This window comes from Barbus barbus, assembly GCF_936440315.1.
Source record: "Barbus barbus genome assembly, chromosome: 39".
In the NCBI taxonomy this organism is placed as follows: Eukaryota; Metazoa; Chordata; class Actinopteri; order Cypriniformes; family Cyprinidae; genus Barbus; species Barbus barbus.
This window is the reverse complement of record NC_136717.1, coordinates 2,160,560-2,185,691: the sequence shown is the minus strand read 5'-3', so window position 1 is coordinate 2,185,691 and position 25,132 is coordinate 2,160,560. Positions and strand designations below refer to the sequence as shown.

Genomic DNA, 25,132 nt, shown 5'->3' with positions numbered 1-25,132 from the left:
TTTTTAGTCCTACTGATCATTCTCAGGCTATCAGCCTAGATCTGGGCAGCTTATCGGCCTCCAGATCTTCTCGGGTGCGAAATCTGGGTGTCCATCTCGATGAGTCATTAAAATTGGATAAACATATCTCTTCTGTAATTGGTTCTAGTTTTTATCACCTACGCTTGCTGTCTAAAATAAAACACTTTTTAAATGCCACAATGTTAGAGACTGTTGTCCACGCCTTTATTACCTCACGTTTAGATTACTGCAACTCACTATATTACGGTATTTCAAAATCACAAATCACTCGCCTACAATTGGTTCAAAACGCTGCTGCTAGATTTATTCAAAATAGTCGGAAATATGATCACATCACCCCTATACTGAGGGCCCTCCACTGGCTGCCTATTAAGTTTAGAATCAATTTTAAAATTCTATTATTGGTATACAAATCTTTACATAACCAAGCCCCTTGCTATCTTTCAGAGCTGTTGCATTTTTAGACTCCCACTAGAAGTCTAAGATCCAGTGATCAGAATCTCCTTTTAGTCCCTCTGTCCAGACTTAAACATAGAGGGGATCGAGCTTTCTCTGTGGTCGGACCTCGGTTATGGAACAATCTGCCGCCTGAGATTAGAGTGGCTATCCATATCCGTTTTCAAGTCACTTTTAAAAACACACTTGTTTGATCTGGCCTACTAATATCCCTTTCTTATTACACTGTATTTTGGTCTGGATTATTACTCTGTTTTAAAAATGTCTATTTGTCATTCCTTTTTGGCTTTTAATTTATGTGTTGTATTATCTCTGTTTATGTGTTTATGGTTTGATTTTAATGTACAGCACTTTGGTCAGTCTTGCTGCTGTTCTTAAATGTGCTTGATAAATAAATGAACTTGAACTCGAACAGTTCCTGACAACAGTGTGCTACACACCCAATTTAGGTATATTTGGAAAGAAGACACTTTAGGCTTTACTATCCATCATCCAGAGTTGATAATACTCAAAGAGATAAAAAGTTATAGACACTTAAGTGCCTTGAAAAATGTTTTACCACACTTAATTTTTTCATATACAAATACATGAAATCAATCCTGGAGCAATCCAGAAAAGTAATGGGTTGAAAGTCACGTGTCTCATGAGTTCATATTTCAAATTTGAAGATACCATGAAAAATTTGATTCCTGCAACCGTTTTTCTGAGACTATGTCTAGTCCACCCCCCCTTTGAGGAAAAATAACCACCAAATGTATTGAAGTTCCACAAACTATTTGCGTTATTATACATACCACTGTATTGTTCTATCAATACTTGCACACACTCATCCAGCTGTATTTATTTATTTATTTATTACCACTGTTCTCACATCTCTGCTGTTCATAATGTATATATATAATCCCACATTGCTCTATTCATAATGTACATACAATCCCTACATTGCATTCCTATTTATATTCTGTATATACTCTGCTCAATACTGTATATAACAATTCCACTGTACATTCTGTAAATCATATCTTCATTTACTCTGCACTTATATGTATATAAAACACTATATTCTTGCACTTCTGGTTAGATGCTAACTGCATTTCATTAGCTCTGTACTTGTACTCTGCATAAATGACAATAAAGTTGAATCTAATCTAATCTAATAGTTTTGCAATTATAAAATAATAGACAGAATCTTAGACATCATATCAGTGATTTATTTGAGCACTAGAAAAATACAATAATTTGAGTAATAAAAATTTAAAAAAGAAAAAAAAAACAGCTTTGTATGTAGTACATACTCAAGTACATACTCTGATTGCCAGACATACACTGATATTGCCAGACATTCACACTGATAGCTGTCATACAGTCGGTAATCACACGCTGATGTGCGTTCATACAGATGGTAATCATGCAGATACAGCCACATTCCCCACAAAACACACACATATATGAAAAATATGGAAGAAAAAAAATGAAGAATTATTTGTGCAAAAAGCAGATCGCTAAATTACGCCCCCATCAGATGACAGGTGCGTCACGAGCTGTCACGAGAGATTGCCAGAATTCAAATAAACAATATTCCGCATATCTGTGACTTTTTTAGTAGATGGTCTCATTGTTTGTTACACTGTATGCTACAAAACCATGTTGTTTTTTTTCCCACCAAGACGCTGTTTTTGAGCGTAATTTATTCAATAACAGACACAAACAATAACTCTCCCTGAAGAAATGAGATGTAAACAAAGGAATAACCTTCCAAATTACAACGTTATTGTTTCGTTGGACTAAAAGTGCTCTACGGGATGTTGTTCCATGGACCCTTACCTCTCTAACTAAACTGGGATTTCAGCAGTGGATGCGTTTGTGACTTGTTATTACGATGAATCTGGTATGTACTGCGTTTTTATTATGCATGTTTTGATGTGTACTGCTTACACACATTTAGCAAATACATTCCTTATAAGCTTTCCATTGAAAGACAGCAGTCTATCATCGATGCTTGAGGCTTACACCGTGTCCTAACTACACGCGATGCGACAGGATTCCAGCTAAATGCAGTTTGGCTGTCCACACACGCAACACGACAGAATCAATCAAATATCATAGCCAATCAGAAGAGTGGGTGGGCAGGCTCTCTCTGGAAGCGCTCTGCACTCGCAACAAAATGGATACGTTTATAATCTAATTAATAAATATTACAGCTTTTTAACATGATTAAAAGTACATACTGAGTGACTGATAACGTCTTTGTCATGGAATACGCTTGTTGGTTTGCACTGAGTTCGCAGTTTTAACGTACATCTTATTTTCAAGATCTGAGATAAACTATCTGTTGCTTTCAGTATGGCTACAATGGTCACGCAGAATGATATTCAAACTCACATTAGACACTGTAATGTGTCTGTTTTGGTTTTGTTCTGTTTCTTCCTTATTTGGTTCTTCCTGTTTTAGTTTCTGACCTAGTTTTGTTAATTAGTTATATTCATCACCTGTGTTCTATTAATTACCTCGTTTCCTCTTTTGTTCCTCACGCTTTATAAGTCCTCAGTTCACCGTGTTTGTTTGTCGGATCTTAAGTTTACAAAGGTTTAGTGTGAGTTGATGCTAATAAATATATCTTTTGTTATTCAGCGTTGTGGGCGCCTATTTCTACAACCACCAACCGTGACAGACACGTTTAACTTTGAATAAAGCACATAATCAGTACCTGAGATTATCACTGTCATTAGTTTGTATGTTGTTGTTCCAGCCGCGACGTTGCAGAAATAGACAAAAACTATGATTAACATGCCTTTTATCAGATGCCTTTTATCGCGTCGTGGCATGTGTAGTTAGACCTTCGGTGTTAGACCTTCAGAATGATATATAGTTTGTCAAGATTAATTTTGTCCCGTTTCGTTTAATCTATTTGTAAACAATGACACGTACAAACAAAGAGCGTTCAGTGTGCTGGCGTCCTGGTGTGGGTTATCAGGTTTAGACATACTGCTGCTGCACAAATAGCATATAAAATAACTCGTAGCAGATCTATACAGGTGGAGCTGGGGGTGGTGGTGGGTTTCAGAGGAACTCTGAAAGCGCGCTGCAAAGTGAATGCTAACCAGCCATTTAAATGGAAAGTAGCAAGCTCATTGGCTGTGTATGCAACATGAACCCATCAACTTGTGCCAAGTTGTTTAACACTGTGAATATCATCAGTTAAGTTAATACCTGTCGGCCTGCGCCATCTAGAGTTTCATGACTAAACTATACATTTGTCTTCTCGTGATCACAACTTAATTTTCTCAACTTAAAAGTTGTTTTCTCGTGATCTCGACATAAGTTGTTTTCTCGTTATCATGATTTGATTTTCTCGTGGTTTCCACATAACAAAAGTGGTTCTTTTAACAATGATTGTTTGATTTTTAAAACACAATGCATCGTGAGTCTACTGTTGCTATAGTAACAAACACAACATTAACAGGGACACTCTAAAATGCTTAAACTGGCTTAATGCGTTAATTGAGAGTCCAAGTCCAAACTCAGTATACACATTATTAGTAATACATACTATGTTCAGACAAGAAGATGAGTCCATAATAAGAACGCAATGCGCTTAATTCTGCGTTAAGTCTTTTCTTCCCATAGAATACTGTAAGGTAGGGGTGGGCGATATGGGAAAAATATCATATCACGATTTTTTATAGAAATATCACGATTCACGATTTTTATCCCGATTCTTTGTTAGTTTTACTATTTTGGTTTTACAAGTTGTCTGAGCATTACAGCCAAACTAGAAAGACAAAGATGCATGGCAGATATTTAAAGTGGGTGAAGATAAAAAATCTTTGTCATTATTTTATTTTTCTTATTAAAAAATAAGAACAAAGATACACATTACAAATACACATAATATACAAATAAAACAAACAGTGCTTTATTTTCAGGTACAATAGGTGTATTTAGCAGAGCATTCAATGAAATTGAATGAACAAATATAAAAATAAAACACTAGATAGACTGATTCCTAAAGCAACTGTATTAAAGTTTTTCAGTCAAGAATAGTGAGTGATTTTTCTCTTTGTGTTTTGTTGTTTTGTTAACGTTAAATGAATAGTTCCCCCACAAATTAATATTCTGTCATCTGTCTGTCAATTCTGTCATAATGTTGTATTTTTATATCATCATTTACTCAAAAGTTGTTTTAAACCGGAATGAGTTTCTTTCTTCTGCTGAACATTTATAAATGCCATTTTGAAGAAGGTGGAAAACCAAACAGTTGCTGGTCCTCAGTGACTTCCATAGGATTTTTCTTTCCTACTATCAAAGTCAATGTAGACCAGCAACTGTTTGGTTTTCCACTGAGTAAATAATGACAGAAATTCAATTTTAGGGTGAACTATCCCTTTAATGACAGTCGACAGCATGTTTAGTGTCCTGTCCCTTTAAGAGCTGCACGCATCTAATATACAGTACAGGCACGCATCCGTTTCTCTCTTAACTATTTACTTTCATTTTAGAGATAACCAACTCAGTCTGTATGTAAACCTTGTGTGTTTTGACAGTATTAGCGCAAAATATAACTTAGTTGAGTAATCAGGCGCTGTTAGACAGGCGTTTTAGCGTGCGTGCTTCAGGTGTATGCGCTCAGAACAAGCGCACGTCAGACCAGCGCGCGAATTAAACATTTAACCAGCAAGGCTTGTATGCAAATAATGTACTTTTGCGATCGCGAATAAGTGCAGTGTCCTGTCTGAGTAACTCTACTGCTGTATGTCGTGTTGTACTGTACATAGAGACGGCGGCGCCAGAACTGTATTTGACAACGTGCGCGGTAGCGCGATACTACGATATTTCTTCAAAAGCAGATCGTGGAGACATTTTTATCGTCCACGATCAACAATCGTCATATCGCACACCCCTACTGTAAGGACAACACTTAACATAGCTTAATGCGTAAGGCAGTGTTTTTAAAAAAAACAAACTCAGTAAACACATCATTAATAAAACATTTTATGTTCAGACAAGCAAATGAGCCCATAATAAGAACGCAATGCGTTTAATGTGTTGAAAACTGTTATAAGAAAAACGTGTTGCATTCGCATTCTGGACTCATCTGCTTGTCTGTACATACAGTATTATAACTTTTATTAATAATGTGTTTACTGAGTTTGGCCTTTTAAAAACACTCTCTTAATACATTAAGCCACGTTAAGCGTTTTAGAATGCCCCCTTTGAGGCGCAAATGATCGACAGATAAACATGCGCTCTTATACTGTATCTTGTGGATATTTCAGCAAATGTTGCTTCACTTAGAATTAACGTCTACAGTAGTCTAAGTAAAATAAATATAGGCTAATCAAAAACGGCTGATTTTGTCCAGAGTTAGGCTATGCTAAACATTTTATTTGTGTAAGTAACATGTTTAAGTGTTCTAACAACAAAGCATTCAACACTGCAAGTGCAGGCGGAGCTTTATTTAAACTCGCTTTATTTTCCTTGTTCATTTGAAATAAAATTATATAACAATACATTATAATAATTTGTTTGTGATTTTTATTAGTCATGTAGGATAGGCTGTGATATCATGTGCGTTATAAGCTTGGGATGCTGTTATGTGTGTGTGTGTGTGGTTTACAAAGAAAATGTTGAAAATACAAAAGATTAGGCTACAACACTGTATAACATCACTAAACTAAATTATACACATGTAAATCACATTTCTTATTAATATACTTTAACAATAATGAAAGATTTATAAAATAAGAAAGATGTACATTACAAATAGCCTACATCGTTCGTTGTAAATGAGAAACTGTAATGAGTCGTGAAGCAGTAATAACGTAACGATAACATACCATTTCAAGCAAAATTATATTTATTCAGTAATTTAATGAACTGCACAAATTATAGCAATCACGAAGAAGGTCCTCTGTCCCACACGCGTACAGTATAGTGGACAACTCCCCATCAGTAGTTCTATACTGCCACCTGTTGGCGTAGTTGTGTAACATAGAGAGCAACTTTTGTTATGTCGAGATCACAACAAAAATAAAGTCGTGATCACAAGAAAACAAGAAGGAAAAAAATTATGCATTTCCACTTAGAACTTCCATAGTTTCTAGAGGATGCAACAATATAAAGGATTTAAAGAGCACTGGTCTGAGGAGGAAAATCTTATCTAAATTGCTACAAAACAAATTAACAACAAAACAATATACTTTAACTCCCTAACTGGCCACAAAACAGGAGCGGATAATGAAAATACAACAAAAATGGCAGCCACCTTCCTACAGCTTTTGTAAAAGGAAAAAACAAACATATTCAAAATTATCATTTATGTTGCAAACAATAACAACTTGTAAATGAAGGAACAAAAAAGCCCTAACTTTGAGTATTACAAGTTACACATTGGAGTCACTATTACAAGGCAAGGCAAGGCAAGTTTATTTATATAGCACATTTTATACACAATGGTAATTCAAAGTGCTTTACATAAAAGGAAGTAAAATAATCATAAAAAATAAAAACTTTTAGAATGCTTTAGAAATGGATTTAAAATAAATTTAAAAACAGTTTAAAAACAGAAAATTATTATACATAAAATACAGTGCAGTCAGTTCGGACGTAGCACAGTGCTCATTCAACAAATGCACAGTTAAACAGATGAGTTTTGAGTCTTGATTTAAATGTGGCTAATGTTTTAGCACATCTGATCTCTTCTGGAAGCTGGTTCCAACTGCAGGCCGCATAATAGCTAAAAGCAGACTCCCCTTGTTTTGTGTGAACCCTTGGTATTTCTAACTGACTCGAGCCTAATGATCTGAGTGGTCTGTTCGGTTTATATTCAGTGAGCATATCAGCAATATATTTAGGTCCTGGGCCATTGAGTGACTTATAAACGAGTAAAGGTACTTTAAAATCAATCCTAAATGTAACTGGAAGCCAGTGTAAGGACCTGAGGACTGGTGTGATATGCTCAGATTTTCTGGTTCTAGTCAGAATCCAGTGTTCTGGATGAGCTGCAGTTGTCTAATGGTCTTCTTGGGAAGGCCGGTGAGGAGACCATTACAATAGTCCACCCAGAAAACCCAACCCACTTTTCCAGTCTCTCTAGTAATATGTTATGATCGACAGTGTCAAATGCAGCACTAAGATCTAGTAGTACCAGCACTGATATTTTGCCAGAATCAGAATATCATTTATTATCTTAATGAGTGCTGTCTCTCTGCTGTGATGGGGAAGCCAGATTGAAAATTGTCCAGGTATCCATTTGAGTTAGTTGTTCAGCTGATTAATAACAACCTTTTCAATAATCTTGCCTATAAAAGGAAGATTTGATATTGGTCTGTAGTGACTCAATATGGAGTTTTCAGGGAATTTGGAAAAGTCCCAGACAGAAGGGAGGCATTCACCACTACTAAGAGATCTGCTTCTAAACAGTTAAGCACACTTTTGAAAAAAGATTTGGGAAGTGTGTCAAGATAGCAGGTTGACAATTTAAGGTGCTGTACTATTTCTTCCAAAACTTTACTATCAATTTCTTCAAAAACAGACATGGTAACTTCTTTTTGAAATTGCGTTCGAATCTGTGTGACCTCTGCATAACTTGAGGATGTGCCAGTCTCCTTTCTGATATTATTGATCTTCTCAGAAAAAAAGGAAGCGAACTCATTGCATTTGCTGTCAGAGAGCATTTCACTGGGAATATGACTTGGGGGGGGTTTCTAGTCTCTCAACAGTCGCAAAAAGAGTGTGAGTGTTGTTTAAGTGATTGTTTATATGGTTTGAGAAGAAGGTCTGTCTAGCTGAGGCTAGTTCCACATTGAAAGCATGAAGGCTGTCTTTATAGATGCTATAGTGAATTTCGAGTTTTGTCTTCCGCCACATCCGCTCAGCTTTTCTGCATTGTCTTTTCATACTCTGAACTGCTGTTGATTTTCTCCAAGGTGATTTTTGTCTGCCATTCTTCTTGCAGACTTTCACGGGAGCAATATCATCAATAACATTCTTAACTTTTGAGTTAAAGGAATCAAGGAGAAGATCAACAGAGTCTGCAGGAATGCTTGGGTGTTAAAGATATAGCAATAGCAAAACAGTCAAACTCTGAGGAAATCGTTGATGATAGTTCTGTGAACTTTTCAACAAAGGCTGTAGAGTATTTTGGAGGCCTGTAAATAATGGCCTGTACATTATTACAGTAAATTAGTTGACATTACCTCAGATTAACCCTTATGCGCTGTTCATTTGGTGTGGACACTCGGACTGTTTGGGGTCCCAGAGGCCCCAGGCAACAAAATGTAATATTGTAACAATTTTTTTTTTTTTTTTACATATGTAATTTTACTCAGTTTATTAATGTTTTTACTCTACATTCCTCCACATACTCCTCCAAGTTCTTTCCTAGAGAGAGCAGCTCTCTTGGACCGAACTTGCCTACCCCTGATTTAATGTCCTGCAGAATATAGTAATATATATAGTAATCCTGAAGACATTGATTAGCTTGTTCAGTTGTGTTTGATTGGGGTTGGAGCTAAACTCTGCAGGACAGTGGCTCTCTAGGACCAAATTTGCCTACCCCTGGTTTAAGCGTTCCTGTTTATTTTTTTGTTCAATTTATAAAGTTTAAAACGGATTATGGGTAACAAAATGCTTTCTCTGTGTTTGTAGTCATTTATAGTAATGTTAGTAAATATATTCAAAAGCAAAACCTAAAAAAACGGAGTAATTAGGTCTGAAAATACATGTATAAGCAACTAGGGAAACACATGCCTAATTTAATGATTTCGCTCAATTAGCCTATAGGTTGTAATGAAAGTGAAGATGTCTGAAATGTACATCTAATTCATGGAAATTTTAGATAATAACCCTAGTATCAACATGCCATTCTGAGTCTTCTGTGCTAATTCTGGTGTCCCAAAGGTCTGATTTTAACTTTATACTTCAAACAAACAAAAAAATATTTTTCCACAAATCTAAAAACACTGATGTGACCAGATCACTAACAAATAGACAAAATTAACAAAACACAAAAACCTTTAATATTCAACATGTTCATTCAACACAAAATTCAATCAATTAACCTCAAAACTGTTTACACTGACTAAACAAATACTGATAGATGACTTTACAATAAATGACTAATAGTGTAGCCATTCATTAAAAAAGCTGAAAAGAGATTTTCTGATTTTGTGTTTTTTATGGTCAAGAGAAAATCATCTTGCACCATCTTACCCTACTCATCTTACCCCACCCTACTTAAATGACTGGACTTACAGTATTTCTCTGTTTCTGTCAGAGTCAAACTGTGAAATTCAGTTGCTATATTCAACATTTACCTGCATTTGATGCAGCTGTTGATTTTGTGGTCTGGTTTGAGACTCAAACACTCATCTCACGCTGCTGTTTCTTCAAGCTCTTGTGAAGTGCAGAAATCTCTGTTTTAGACCAGTTCAGTCTCTGTGAAACAATAAGAATATATATATATATATATATATATATATATATTAGGGCTGTCAATCGATTAAAAAAATTAACTAATTAATCACAATTTTTTCCTGAAATTAATCGCGATTAATCCCACCTAACATTAAACTTTTTAAATCTACTTTTATATTGCAATAATTTCACATTTAATCTTCAAATTAATGTAGAAACAACATAAAGACGGTATATTTTTAATATTTGATTAATGGCATCTTTTTAATGAATGAAGGCCAGTATCACTGACACCAATATTGATGTCTCTATAAAATAATTATTTTTTCCCCTAATATTTAACCATTGACTATTGCCATTCAACATTACAGTATAATTGAGAGCCATCAATTTTAATATTTATTAGACTTTAATAAAAATAACTTCTAATTTAAGTGAACTTTAAACAATTTTCTCATAAACACAGTATAACCAATGTCATATTTAGCTACCTATGCCCTTCAGCAAGTAGGAAATATACAGAAATTGAATAAAGTTATCAAACACTAAATTCTAAATTAAATACAGTTGAGTCCTGTCAAAATTAGCGCGTTAACGCAGGTGATTAATTTTTTCAGTTTAACGCGTTAAAAATATTTAACGGCGTTAACACAGGGGCGGGGCTAGTGTTGGCCACCCCACTCACAACTGCTGCCTCTTGTCTCTTTTTTCTTGCTAATTTAGTCACAGAACGTCTTTACGAGCATTTCAAATAGGAGATGTTTCAGACGCGTGCTTCAACTTCACTTCAGCGTCAGGCGTGAGTCAAATGAGCGCGGAAACTGTACTGTACTGAACAAAGGTGCTGCCGCACGCTGTAGCCTTTATCATTTCATATCAAAGCGCGAAAGAAACGATGTGCATGCAATGTCGTGGTCAGTTAAGTCATGAAGGTGATTAAAACTGCCTTAAAACTGTGCTTGCGTGAAATATATGAGTCACAATTAAGAACATGTCTCTGAAATGGTTTTCAAAACTGTCCTGCACTTTCTCACTCATCTAACACACTCGTCAGATCATTAATAGAGACCTTAAGACCTGAAGTGGGTCAGAAAATGTAAAGTGAGTTGAGAGAAAACACGATGCGTGTCATATCCGCCTCGGCAGCTCTTAAAGAAAAAGCAGCCAAAATAACCTATTAACCCAGCTGCTGTGATGTCTGTTCATCAAAGAAAAAAAAAAAAAAAGGAAATCAATAACTTTTTCTGATCGTCTTGTTTGATTAGTTGTTGGGGATTGATTAGAAAATGTCATATTATAATCACCAGATCCAACACTCTTCCAAGCTGGCAGTGGGTGAGTGTTTCTTTTCAACAGTCCAAAAGACGTCCAATAAAGTGCATCCATCCATAATAAAAAGTGCCTCACACGGTTCCAGGGGGGTGAATAAAGGCCTCCTGTAGTGAATGAATGCATTTTTGTAAAAAAAAATCCATATTTAAAACGTTATAAACAGTTTTCTCTAGCTTGCGTTAACTGTCGTACGCGCAAGCCGTTACGGGAAGATAACGTAGGACATCGGCTTTGCGCATGCGCCGCTGAGAAGTGACATGGAGCGTGGAAGCACAGGAGAGAGCAAAACTAAACACCGGTCATGAAATAGAGAAAATTAGGATTTGTAAAGAAAAATGTCGGAGGATTTCAATCAATATAAGCTAAGAGGAGACTGACGTCTTCAGGAAAAGGGCTACCAAGCCAGTTCTGAACCAGAGACAACGTCAGAAGCGTCTTACCTGGGCTGTGGAGAAAAAGAACTGGACTGTTGCTCAGTGGTCCAAAGTCCTCTTTTCAGATAAAATTTTGCTTTTCATTTGGAAATCAAGGTCTGGAGAAAGACTGGAGAGGCATAGAATCCAAGCTGCTTGAAGTCCAGTGTGAAGTTTCTGAAGTCAGAGATGATTTGGGGTGCCGTGACATCTGCTGGTGTTGGTCCATTGTGTTTATCAAGTCCAGAGTCAATGCAGCCGTCTACCAGGAAATTTTAGAGCACATTATGCTTTCATCTGCTGACAAGCTTTATGGAGATGCTGATTTCCTTTTCCAGCAGGACTTTAGCATGTCCACAGTGCCAAAACCACTTCCAAGTGCTTTGCTGACCATGATATTACTGTTGATTTGCCAGCCAACATGCCTGACCTGAACCCCATATGGAATCTATGGGATATTTTCAAGAGAAAGATGAGAAACAGTCGATCCAACAATCCAGACGAGCTGAAGGCTCAATAGTGTCTCAGCAGAGCCACAGGCTGATCCCATGCCATTCCTCACTGATGCTGGAGTTTGTGATAAGGAGCCACGACCAAGTATTTGATTTGATTTGATTTATTGATTTATAATAATGTGGACAATCCCTTTTATTAAAAAGAGCAGCTTTAGCCTCTACGGCTAATTTCCAGCTGTAGTCCCCAGCCAGTTGTTAGAAGGCATACATCAAATAAAATACAGGTCCTTCTCAAAAAATTAGCATATTGTGATAAAGTTAATTATTTTCTGTAATGTACTGATAAACATTAGACTTTCATATATTTTAGATTCATTACAACACAACTGAAGTAGTTCAAGCCTTTTATTGTTTTAATATTGATGATTTTGGCATACAGCTCATGAAAACCCAAAATTCCTATCTCAAAAAATTTGCATATCATGAAAAGGTTCTCTAAACGAGCTATTAACCTAATCATCTGAATCAACTAATTAACTCTAAACACCTGCAAAAGATTCCTGAGGCTTTTAAAAACTCCCAGCCTGGTTCATTACTCAAAACCGCAATCATGGGTAAGACTGCCGACCTGACTGCTGTCCAGAAGGCCATCATTGACACCCTCAAGCAAGAGGGTAAGACACAGAAAGAAATTTCTGAACGAATAGGCTCTTCCCAGAGTGCTGTATCAAGGCACCTCAGTGGGAAGTCTGTGGGAAGGAAAAAGTGTGGCAGAAAACGCAGCACAACGAGAAGAGGTGACCGGACCCTGAGGAAGATTGTGGAGAAGGACCGATTCCAGACAAGCCACTTTTGAACCAGAAACAGCGGCAGAAGCGCCTGACCTGGGCTACAGAGAAGCAGCACTGGACTGTTGCTCAGTGGTCCAAAGTACTTTTTTCGGATGAAAGCAAATTTTGCATGTCATTCGGAAATCAAGGTGCCAGAGTCTGGAGGAAGACTGGGGAGAGGGAAATGCCAAAATGCCTGAAGTCCAGTGTCAAGTACCCACAGTCAGTGATGCTGGTGTTGGTCCACTGTGTTTTATCAAGGGCAGGGTCAATGCAGCTAGCTATCAGGAGATTTTGGAGCACTTCATGCTTCCATCTGCTGAAAAGCTTTATGGAGATGAAGATTTCATTTTTCAGCACGACCTGGCACCTGCTCACAGTGCCAAAACCACTGGTAAATGGTTTACTGACCATGGTATTACTGTGCTCAATTGGCCTGCCAACTTTCCTGACCTGAACCCCATAGAGAATCTGTGGGATATTGTGAAGAGAAAGTTGAGAGACGCAAGACCCAACACTCTGGATGAGCTTAAGGCCGCTATCGAAGCATCCTGGGCCTCCATAACACCTCAGCAGTGCCACAGGCTGATTGCCTCCATGCCACGCCGCATTGAAGCAGTCATTTCTGCAAAAGGATTCCCGACCAAGTATTGAGTGCATAAATGAACATAATGGCCATTCTTTTATTGGTCGGATGAAAGATAGGAGATAGGAATTTTGGGTTTTCATGAGCTGTATGCCAAAATCATCAATATTAAAACAATAAAAGGCTTGAACTACTTCAGTTGTGTTGTAATGAATCTAAAATATATGAAAGTCTAATGTTTATCAGTACATTACAGAAAATAATTAACTTTATCACAATATGCTAATTTTTTGAGAAGGACCTGTACATTACAATTACAGTAAGGCTAAGCAAAACATACAAGCGTGTGGAACACAATTAAGACAAGCACAAACAAGCAAGCACAAATTGCAAAGGCATAAGAGCAGTTCATGCATTAAAACAATACAGATCAACATACAAAATAACACATACAGGACCTAACATTGAAGCAGGCAGCAGAAAGCTAATGGCAGCAACATGACCATGTCACATCAACTACACAGCACAACTGTCAGATTGATGTGTGCAGTTATAATTGTCAGACAGCCAGTTTTTAAGGTGTATAGTAAAGGTGGAATACATATGTATGTCTTTAATTATAGTGGGCAATGAGTTCCAGCTTTGTATTGCTGTAACAGAAAATGATAATTGACCAAATGTGCTTTTCCTGAATGGGATTAGAAGGTCACCTCGTGTATTGCTTCTGGTGATCTGACTACTATTGTTACGTTGAATTATAAATGAGTTAAGAGGAGCAGGAGCGATGTTATGCAAAATTTTGTAGACCAGACAGATATTTTTATATTTGATTACATCTTCCCAGCTTAGCAGTTTATGCTTATTAAGAATAATGCAATGATGTAAACTGTTAGGCTTCTGGTCCAGTACTTTAACGTTTTTTTTATAAAGAATTACTAATGGCTTTAGTGACAAACCATTAGTTTGTCCCCAGCTTGTCAGACAATATGTTAGGTGCGACATAATCATGGCATCCATAAATAATTTAGCAGCATTAAAAGTAATTACATTTCTAATATATCTAAAATTAGCTAAGCTAAACTTAACCCTATTGCATACTTTCTTAATATGTGCTTTAAAAGAGAGATTGGAGTCAATAATAACGCCCCAAATACTTAAATTGTGGCATAATACTAATGTTTTGACCTGATATTATTATATTTGACACAATGTTACATTGTCTCTTGGTGAAAAACATTCCCACAATTTTATCTACATTTAGTTGAAGGCATGAACGATTTAGCCAATTGGTGATCTGATCCATAGCTGTGGTCAATTTGGCAGCAGCCAGATGTTTTGTCTTGGCATGCACATAAATTACCGTGTCATCCGCATACATTAATGTATTAATATCAGGGCAAACTGATGGCAGATCATTAATATATAGACTAAACAAAAGCGGGCCAAGTATCGATCCTTGTGGTACCCCTGTGCATAAATTAAGAGCCAATGAACGATGGTTGTTCACAGAAACGTATTGAGTTCTACCAGTTAAATATGACTCAAACCATTTAATTGCAGAAGGGGAAAAATTATAAGTAGAGAGTTTGGCAATAAGGACCTGATGGTTGACTATGTCAAAAGCTTTACGAAGGTCTAAGAACACAGCGCCAACAACACCTCCCTTATCAACCATTGCTCGAACAGTCTCTAGAAAGAAACAGTTAGCTGTTTCTGCAGAGTGATTGGCTCTAAAGCCAAACTGCATCGGATGAAGAGTAAATGGACTGTTATTTAAAAAAGAGACAAGCTGCTCTGATACACATTTTTCAGCAACCTTAGAAACCACAGGTAAAATACTGATTGGGCGGTAGTTAACTATGTTCAAAGGGTCATTTGACTTAAATATGGGAGTTACAATTGCAGTCTTCCAGGTAGTTGGGAATATGCCCTCTAATACTGACTGGTTAACAATTTGTGTGATAGGAAAAGCTAGATATTCATTTAGAGATTTAAGCATTTTTTAATCCATTCCATAAATATCTTTTGCTGTTGAAATTTTAAAAGAGTTAATAATTGCCCGGGTTTTAATTTCAGAGATAGGTTGAATTCTAAAAGAAGGCTTGCTTTCATCTATTTCAACAATATCTCCAGTTGTTAGGGAAAAATTATGTGCAATTTCATCCACAGAATTAATAAAGTATTCATTAAAAGCTACAGCTATTTGTACTGGATCTTGTATTAATTTACCATTCAGGTCCAACTCTAACCGATTTCTAAGCCTGTGGCTAATTCCCATCACATTCTTAATCTGTTCCCAGATCAGCTTTGTGTTACCCTTTCCCTCATTAATGATTGTTATAAAAAAATTGGCTTTAGCTTTTCTGATCATTTTAACTACTTGATTACGTAATGAAGTGAACCTATGCCTATCACTATGTAACTTGGTTTTTAATTATCTTTTTAAAGCAGAGTCTCTTTCCTTCATCAGATTAAATATTTCAGTATTAAGACAAGGGAGTGCGTTTGTTTTTTTCTTTCCTTTTACCTTTCTAGTGAACTCCTTAACTAGACTTTGTAGCTTGGTGGCAAACATCTTACTAACTTCTTCTATGTTAATCCCAGTAAATATATTTGTCCATTTAGTCTGCTGTACTGCCCTTTGAAAATTATTCATTTCATTTTTTGGAATCCTGAGTTGCTCCACAAGTTTTTTTTGAATGATGAAAGCGCTTTTTTGTAAGTTTTCTTGACAGTAATGTCAGATTATGGTCAGACAGTCCAGTAATAAAATTTAATGTTTTTACAATTCGTTCAGGCTTGTTACTGAATATTAAGTCTATCTGTGTCTGAGATGATGTGGTTATTCTAGTAGGACCTTCCAACAATTGGGTAAAATCCAGACTGTCTGTTATTGAGTGCATAAATGAACATACTTTAAAGAACTTTAACTTTTCTGTTTTGCCAATCCTTTTTTTGATTTATCTTAGGAAATATTCTAATATTTTGAGATACTGATTTTTGACTTTCATTAGCTGTAAGCTCTAATCATCATTAAAACAAAAAACGTTTGAAGTGGTTTACTTTACATGTAATAAATCTAAAATATATGAAAGTTTCACTTTTTGAAATAAGTTACAAGAAAAAAATAACTTTTTCACCATATTCTAATTTTCTGAGATGCACCTGTATATTGCTTTTTGTTTGAACAAACTCTATACTTTCACTTAGTTGAGAGATGACTCGGTAGAAATACGTCAATCGTTTTGTGGTGTCATGATGTAAGTTTAGCATTTAAACGCGTTTTAAGCATTGTGGTTTAATTTTTTTTCCCCAAAACTGTTCATGGACATTAAGCAGCAGGGCAGAATTCATTTTGGTAAATGTGTGCTTAAGACGGTTTCAGCCTGACATGTCCGGCGCACACCTGCTCCTACAGCACCTGACTAAACTTCAGTTCTTTTTCCTGCCTTGTGTTTAAACGTTAAAATACACATAGTTAGGTGTCAAAATTCCTGTCTTTGTGAGTATCCTCATAAACACAGTCATGCCTGTGTGGAAAGTAACTGCACATGCATCCTCTGGTCGTCTCATAAACAAATAAGCAGCATTTAAAACAATAGAAATATAATATGCACTGTTGCTCAATATTTAATTACAGCTTCAGATGCATATTTTAATTTGCTATAAGCAGGATACACAAGAAGCATGTTCAATGCGGACACACAGATGGTTGTCATGTAATGAACACACACCTTACTCTTCAATGCAGAAGTAAACCTATGGGCGAGACTTCTAGTTCATTAGCAGCTGTAGGAAAATAACGAGAAAAATAACAACTGTTTGCACTACAAACCAGTGTGTTCATAAATAAGATAATACATTAAATAATATGGCAAGACACACCTATTTGCAATATCAAGCAGCAAAACAAGCTCTTTTGTACAGCTAAAAATAGCTTGACCTGGATGAGACCAGAAGCCAGACCCATATTTACCACATTTACAAATGGCTGCACCCACTCTTACGGGAAAAATAAGGTGGATGAAAAGCATTTTAGGGGGCCCTTGGCTTTTGGGGGCCCAAGGTCATTGCCTACCTTTGCCTAATGGGTAAGTCTGCCTCAGTTTAGATATGGGGTAGATTAAAGTGGAAGTGAAGCAGTCTGTCAAGTTTACATTATTTAGTAAAGTGATTTCCACTAATTAAAAAAAATATATGACAAAGATGATTTTGTTATAGGTTTTGAAGCAAGGGTTTTGAAAATTTGTTTTGAAATGGACAAAGACAAACTTGAAAAAAACGTTGAGCCCACAATAAGTCCAACTGCTTATGCATTTGAGCCGATACGACGAGAGGACCGAGCAGCACTACCGTTATGTGTGGAAGAAGTTGTGAATCTGCTGGTTTGGGATAAAACCTGATCGGAAACCATGCATGTTTACGTGGATACTCTTCAAAATAGCCATTCTGACATAATTTTGTGTGCATTTGCTTGAGAAGATGTGAAAGAGAGCATGCAGTCCGAGCTGCAGCTTTTTGTGTGCGTGTGCACAGAAACAATCTATCACAGCGTGCGAGTACTGCATTGCAATCTCTTTAGCGCTGTCTCGCACTTGAATGGCTTAAAACACTTTAACGTTTCAACTGACAAAACTTAAAACACATGAGAATGATAAATGTCCTTGAGGAAGCAGCATTGGCATGACTTCCAGAGCGTAAACACAAATACGCACTGGAGCCTTTATCAAATCTGTTTTGCCAATATCTTAATATGGCAGTTTTAACTGAGGGTGCTTTTGAATGCGTGAGAAAATGCGTGTGTGGCGTGAGAGCGTGAGAAATGTGTCGGCTGCGTTAGTCTCACACTGAATGCATGAGTTGGCAGCCCTGGATTCACTCGCAGATTTTTGAAGTTGAATGAAATGGGAGTTTTTCAACCTACCATATAGCAACAGCCTAGCAACCACCCCAAGCACCTTAGCAACTGCATAGCAACCACTCAACATGTTATCAACATCATTGCAACCACCCAAGTACCCTGGCAACTACATAGCAACAGCTTAGCAACCACCCCAAGTACCTTGGCAACTACATAGCAACAGCTTAGCAACCACCCCAAGTACCTTGGCAACTACATAGCAACAGCTTAGCAACCACCTCAAGTACCTTAGCAACTCCCTAGGAACCACCCTGAGTACCTTGGTAACTGCATAGCCTTTTGTTTACTGACTGAATGTGTCCGTGTTTTCTAGTGTGGATCATGGAGGAGAATCCAGGATTACAGCAGGACTGAAGAAATGTACGTCTACAAACACACACACACACACACACACGTTTGTTTTTTGTGAAAAGTGGGGACATACCATTGGCATAATGGTTTTTATACTGTACAAACTGAATGTGCTATTGCCCTACACCAACCCTACCCCTTACAGGAAAGTTTCTGCATTTTTACTTTCTCAAAAAAACTCACTCTGTATGATTTATAAGCATTTTGAAAAATTTGTACATGTGGCAATGTCCTCATAAATCACCTTCTCCTTGTAATACCCGTCATACCAATGTCATTATACAAATTTATGTCCTTATTTGTCACAAAAATGTCCGCACACACACTATACACACACACGCACACACTCACACACAAGCACGCGCACACACACACACACACACACACACTATACACACTCACACACAGGCACGAGCAAGCACACACACACACACACACACACACACTATACACACACAGGCTGTGTTCGAAATGCCATACCATCCTACTACTCTTACTATTTCTGCAGTATGCAGTATGTATGCTGTGCATAGTATGCAAATTTTCTGTATGTATGGAATACCCGGATGGCCTACTATATTTGCCAGAATCTGCTAAACATAACACAAGTACACTGAAATCAGAACAGAAGCTGTGTTCGGAATGGCATGCTACCACACAACTTCTACTATACTGCAGTATGCTGTGTGTATACTGTGAATAGTATGTGAATTTTCTGTATGCATGAAATGCCCGGATTGCCTGCTACATTGGATGAAATTTGATGCATGCATCTGAAGACGCTGCATGGGAAAAAACCTGACCGGGAGCCAGTGCAAAGATTCTAATACTGGAGTAATGTGACTGCCAATCCTAGTCCCAGTTAAAATCCTGGCGGCTGAATTTTGTACATATTGCATCTTATTAAGTGTAGATTTAGAAGCTCCGGCTAAAAGAGCGTTACAATAGTCTAACTGTGAGACAACAAAGGAATTGACCAGCATTTCCGCGACTGAAATTTAACATGGGGCGCAATCTTGCGATATTTCTGAGATGTTAAAAAGAGGTTTTAACAGTGCTCTGGATAAAAGAATCAAAAGACAGATTAGCATCAAAAATAACTCCAAGGTTCCTCACTCGACTCTGGACTTCCAAAACAGAGCCATCCAGAGTCAAGGACAGATGGCCGGCTTTAGATATTTGATGACAAGAACCTATAAGCATAACTTCAGTTTTATCACCGTTCAAACACAAGAAATTATTATCCATCCATGTTTTAATCTCAGTAATGCAGTCAGACAAATAAGCAACGTCAAGGCGCTCATGAGGATTTGAATGTATATAAATCTGTGTATCGTCAGCATACAAATGATAATGAAGGCCGAGCGATCTCAAAAGGTGGCCTAACGGTGACAAATAAATGTTAAAAAGTAAAGGGCCTAAAACTGACCCCTGAGGGACAACAGTTGAGACAGAGCTAATCTCGGACCTATAACCACCCATAGAAACAAACTGGGAACGGTCAGTAAAATAAGGCCGCAACCACTTCAAGGCAGTCCCAGACACACCAAACATTCTTTCAAGACGAGTAAGTAATAGACTGTGATCCAAAGTATCAAACGCAGCCCTTAGATCAAGAAGAATAAGAACAGATGTTGCACCAGAGTCAGAGGCCATCAACAAATCATTGGTGACCTTGACCAAGGCAGTCTCAGTACTGTGAAATTTACGAAAACCCGACTGAAGGTGTTCAAAAAGATTATTAAATGTGAGATGATTACACAAATGAGAGGCAACAATTTTGCCAAAAACGGGAGATTTGAAATAGGACGAAAATTGTTGAAATCGTCTAGTGCAACGTTTTCTTTTTTAGGTACAGGTGTTACAGCAGCAAACTTTAATGCTGCTGGAACAACCCCAGTCTGTATTGAATCATTTATAATACTGAGAACAGCAGGACACAAAGCATCAAAGCAATATTTAAATAAGCTAGTGGGAATAGGGTCAAGCAAAGAAGTGGTATTCATGCTGGAAACCTCCCGTTTAAGAATCTCAGTATCGAGTTGTGAAAAGTTAATAAGAGAAACACCAGTGAACTCAGGTGAACAGTGATATGTGGTAGTAGAAACAGGTGAAATAAAAATTTGTTTACGAACATTATCAAGTTCTGAATTGAAAAATTGAAGAAATGAATTGCATAACTGCTGAGAAGCAGGCATGGTAGAAACAGCATCAACTTGAAGCAGGCGATTTATAGTTTGAAACAAGTGTCTCGGGTTTCCTTGGTTGTTTTCAATAGTCTGAGAAAAATAAGAAGATCTTGCAGACTCAATTAATGCTCTGTAATCACCCAGAAGATCCTTCCAAGCTAGATAGTAAACATTCAAGCCAGTGAATGCGCCATTTACGCTCCATTTTCCGACAGGCAGCCTTCTTAGTGCGCAGATTGTCATTATACCATGGAGCAGAATGAGCAAAAGTAGCCTTGCGTATCCTCAGAGGAGCAAACGTGTCTAAATTAGCAATAAGAGTATTATTCAACTGTGAAACTTTCTCATCCAAAGATGTTAAATGCAAATCACCTAAAATGGAGATGACAGAATTCAGTTTGATCAATAGATTTCCACTTCCGGAATGTTACAGTTTGAGGAGTACGCACATTTGGTCGATGTAAATCCAAATCAAAGAAGACAGCTGAGTGGTCCGACAGACCAATGTCAACAGATGATAACTGAGATGCAAATGAGCCATTTGTAAGCACAAGGTCCAGTGTATGACCTTTGCAATGTGTCGGACCTGTTACCAATTGCGAAAAGTTAAAACAGTCCAGTAATGATAGAAATTCCTTTGCCATTGCAGAGTCACTTTGGTCCACATGAATATTAAAATCCCCCACAATAAGGATTCTATGGAACTTCGGGGTCAGCATTGTCAAAAAGTCAGCAAAATCAGACATAAAAGCTGCATGAGACTTAATTTTAGGTGGTTTGTAAACAATAGCAATGATTGTAGAAGTAGAGTCAGAGACACTCAAGACCAAGCACATAAATTATGAATATTGAGGAATGGTCACAACACTGACGTTAAATTGCCACTTGTGGACAGCAATAATACCACCACCTCTGCCAGATGACCTCGGGAGGTTTAAAGTTCCAAATCCAGGAGGAGTGATCTGATTAAACAGTAGTCCATCATGTCCTTTATGCCACGTTTCAGTTAAAAACAGAAAGTCCAAGTTTTTATCAGAGATTAGATCAGCTAAAAGCAGCGCCTTGTTATTCACAGAGCGGGCATTAAACAATGCAGCATGAATCAGGCTATGCGATGAAGACGGCAATGGTTTATCCTCCACACAGGGGACAGATACTACATTTCTATGATCGACGCCAGTGAAAGGCAAACATTTAATCTTGCGCCGGCATGTAGTAACCAAGTTAAATATATTAGGAGAAGATGAGACAAAAATGTATCGTTTAGGACGTAGCAAGCCAGCATCTTGACAAAGTTCATAAGAGTCTTTAGGTAAATGATAAGAAAACCGTTTTAAACTCAAAAGTTGGCATGCAGTGTACCTTAGGGCCATAGTCTTTAAGTCCACGTAAACGGCCGATCCAGACTGAATCCCTGAAGCACACTGTGAGCTCAATGTCACAAGATCCACATGCACAGCCGGTCCACAGAGTTGATTCTCCTTAGCATGCCGCGAGTTAATCCAAGTGGAGTGTGAAAATAAAAACAACAATCCAAAGTATATAAAATGGCACTACCACATCGCAGCCGCCAGAGTGGAGGAGAAAATAGGTAGATAAAATAAATAAGAAAATAATATAGCCAAAACAGGGACGATAAGAGGAGCGGCAGCCAAACGCACCAGCATTCCCTTGAATTACGTCACTTCCGCGTAACAAACGCGACATGTCTCATCATATGGGACAATTTGCACTCAACATGTTATTGCATACTGTTTTATAATGTAATACAGTACTGAAGTATAAATATCTGCCACCTAACTACTATTTACACGCCTGTTGCTAAAGAAAATGTTGTTATTTTAGTGTAAATAGAATTTATCATTATTTGCTCTTAGTGTAACTAGAATATATATCGATTTTCTAAAAATATCATTGTTCAGTTAAACATTGCTCAGTGTTGATTCAGTTCTGTCCAATATGTAAAGTTTATCAATTATGAAATGAGTTCAATTGGGCAATATAACATTGTTTACTAGTATGAAGCCTTTTTAACAAGCCTTTGTACATTTGTATGTAAGGTAACAACCTTGACAGCTGTGCTGAATTAATATTCAGTGTTTGTCGTGACAATTAAGCATACTACTCTGAAACATTTGTTGCTTATTGTATACTGTTTCACACACTATTCTTTAAAAAAATAGTAGGCAGTGTACACTGTGTAGTAAGCAGTAGACAAGTATGCCATTTCAGACACAGACACGCACTAGTTTACACTATGTTTACACTAGTTGTTGTGTTATTAATGTCTCTGTTCTTGTGTTCAGATGCCTGTTTTCTCACACTGGATCCAAACACAGCAAACACTGGACTCCGTCTGTCTGAGGAGAACAGAAAGGTGACAAACGTGTTGGAGGATCAGTCATATCCTGATCATCCAGACAGATTTGATGTGTATCCTCAGCTGTTGTGTAGAGAGAGTGTCTGTGGACGCTGTTACTGGGAGATTGAGTGGAGTGGACATGTGTTTATGTCAGTGTCATATAAGAGCATCAGCAGGAAGGATTTTGAGTGTTTGTTTGGATATAATGATCAGTCCTGGAGTTTGTTCTGCTCTCCTGATAGACACTCATTCAGATACAATTACATAAATTCTGATCTCCCAGTGAAGCCCATCATCATCAGTACAACAGGAGTGTCTGATTATAAAGGTAGAATAGGAGTGTATGTGGATCACAGTGCAGGAATTCTGTCCTTCTACAGCGTCTCTGACACAACGAGCCTCATCCACACAGAACAGACCACATTCACTCAGCCGCTCTATCCTGGGTTTAATGTTGATTATAAATCATCAGTGAAACTGTGTTGATGAATCAGATTAGACTGTGGAGAGATTCTACCCATAATGCTTTTTGCTGAATGATGAATCAACAGTGATATGTTATGAGTCTCTTCATGACATTAATACTACAGCTCAACTTCTGTCATTAAAATAACAGAATAAATGTGTCAGAAATCCTCATATAGACAGTAAGATCTGTGTGTGTCTGTGTCTACCTTTGTTTTTGTTTTTTTGTCGTGTCTTATCAGTCATTTGTTTTATTACTTTCCAAATGTAAAAATGTCTCATACGTGATTCATGAAGAACATGTAATTAATTTATCTCTGTTGTTTTCGTACAGAAATAATAAAACACAATAACAAATCAACTTGATCAGATTTTAATTGATGTTTGTATCATGAATGCAATCGATTCCTCGCAAGACTGAAATGAGCTTCTGACATTATAAAATGACAATCAGAGCATTTAATAAAATATATTTTAACTACAGTAAAGCTGTATTAAACGATTATCTTTCAATAAGTGAAAGCTGTTAGAATATTTAAAAAATATTATTTTCTGAGTTTTACAGTTAACACGTTTTAATCACAGTATATTTAGACAAAAATCATATTTTAAAAAAAATATTGTTTATCTATTTGTATATTGAATTGATATGAACAAGTATTACCTTAAATATAATGTAAACATTACTTCAGTTGACATATTTGTATCAACACTTTTTTCTAATTTAAATGATTTAAATTCTAAAATAAATAATAATAATAACCAAAATATGAATTTAAATAAAAAATCAACATCATGTCATTCCAAACCTGTGTAAGGGAAACAGGTCAATTTAGATCAAAGGGAATCATTTATGATTTTATAGGGAATTTGGTCAGAATAGCTGTTTTTTTACGGCTGATCACTGAGTTGGGCAGCGAATGGATAGTATTTTCACTACATTTTGGATATTAATATTTATTAGCACAGTAACAAGATTGGCAGTTTAAGACATTAACTTGTAAACACAAAACTTACTCGGTTACTATCGTAACCTCGGTTCCCTGAGATATGGGAACGAGTACTGTGTCGTAAGACGCTTGTATAGGAAAACTCTTTTTTCCTCTTCAACTGAAGCCTTTTCAATCATGCAGTGAAACTGCACGTCCATTGGTTCGTGCAGTGCTATAAAATCGAACAAATGACTCGGCGGCAGCGCTGAGCGAGCCTATGGCAGAATGGGCGGGGCCTCTGGCTATATAATTGTTGCATCTCAGATTTCTTCGAATGAAGAGACTGAGGCATGCAGCTCATAGCACGGCCAGGAATGCAGTAGTCATTCCCATATTTCAGGG

The 25,132-nt window shown here is 37.1% G+C and overlaps 1 protein-coding gene and 1 long non-coding RNA gene across 2 annotated transcripts in view; one reads left to right on the top strand and one right to left on the bottom strand.

Moving 5' to 3' along the window:
• LOC306858853 (NACHT, LRR and PYD domains-containing protein 3-like) overlaps positions 1-23,819 on the top strand; it is a gene marked incomplete at its 3' end in the record, with an annotated part of 52,234 nt that extends 28,415 nt beyond the window's left edge. Inside the window, exons 10-11 of the mRNA XM_079399621.1 lie at positions 18,745-18,791; positions 23,278-23,819. Coding sequence (XP_079255747.1) covers positions 18,745-18,791; positions 23,278-23,819 — 589 coding nt within the window. The remainder of the gene's footprint in view (positions 1-18,744; positions 18,792-23,277) is intronic.
• LOC306858963 overlaps positions 1-25,132 on the bottom strand; it is a 1,377,007-nt gene that overhangs the window by 593,175 nt on the left and 758,700 nt on the right. The gene's annotated exons all lie outside the window — the stretch shown is intronic.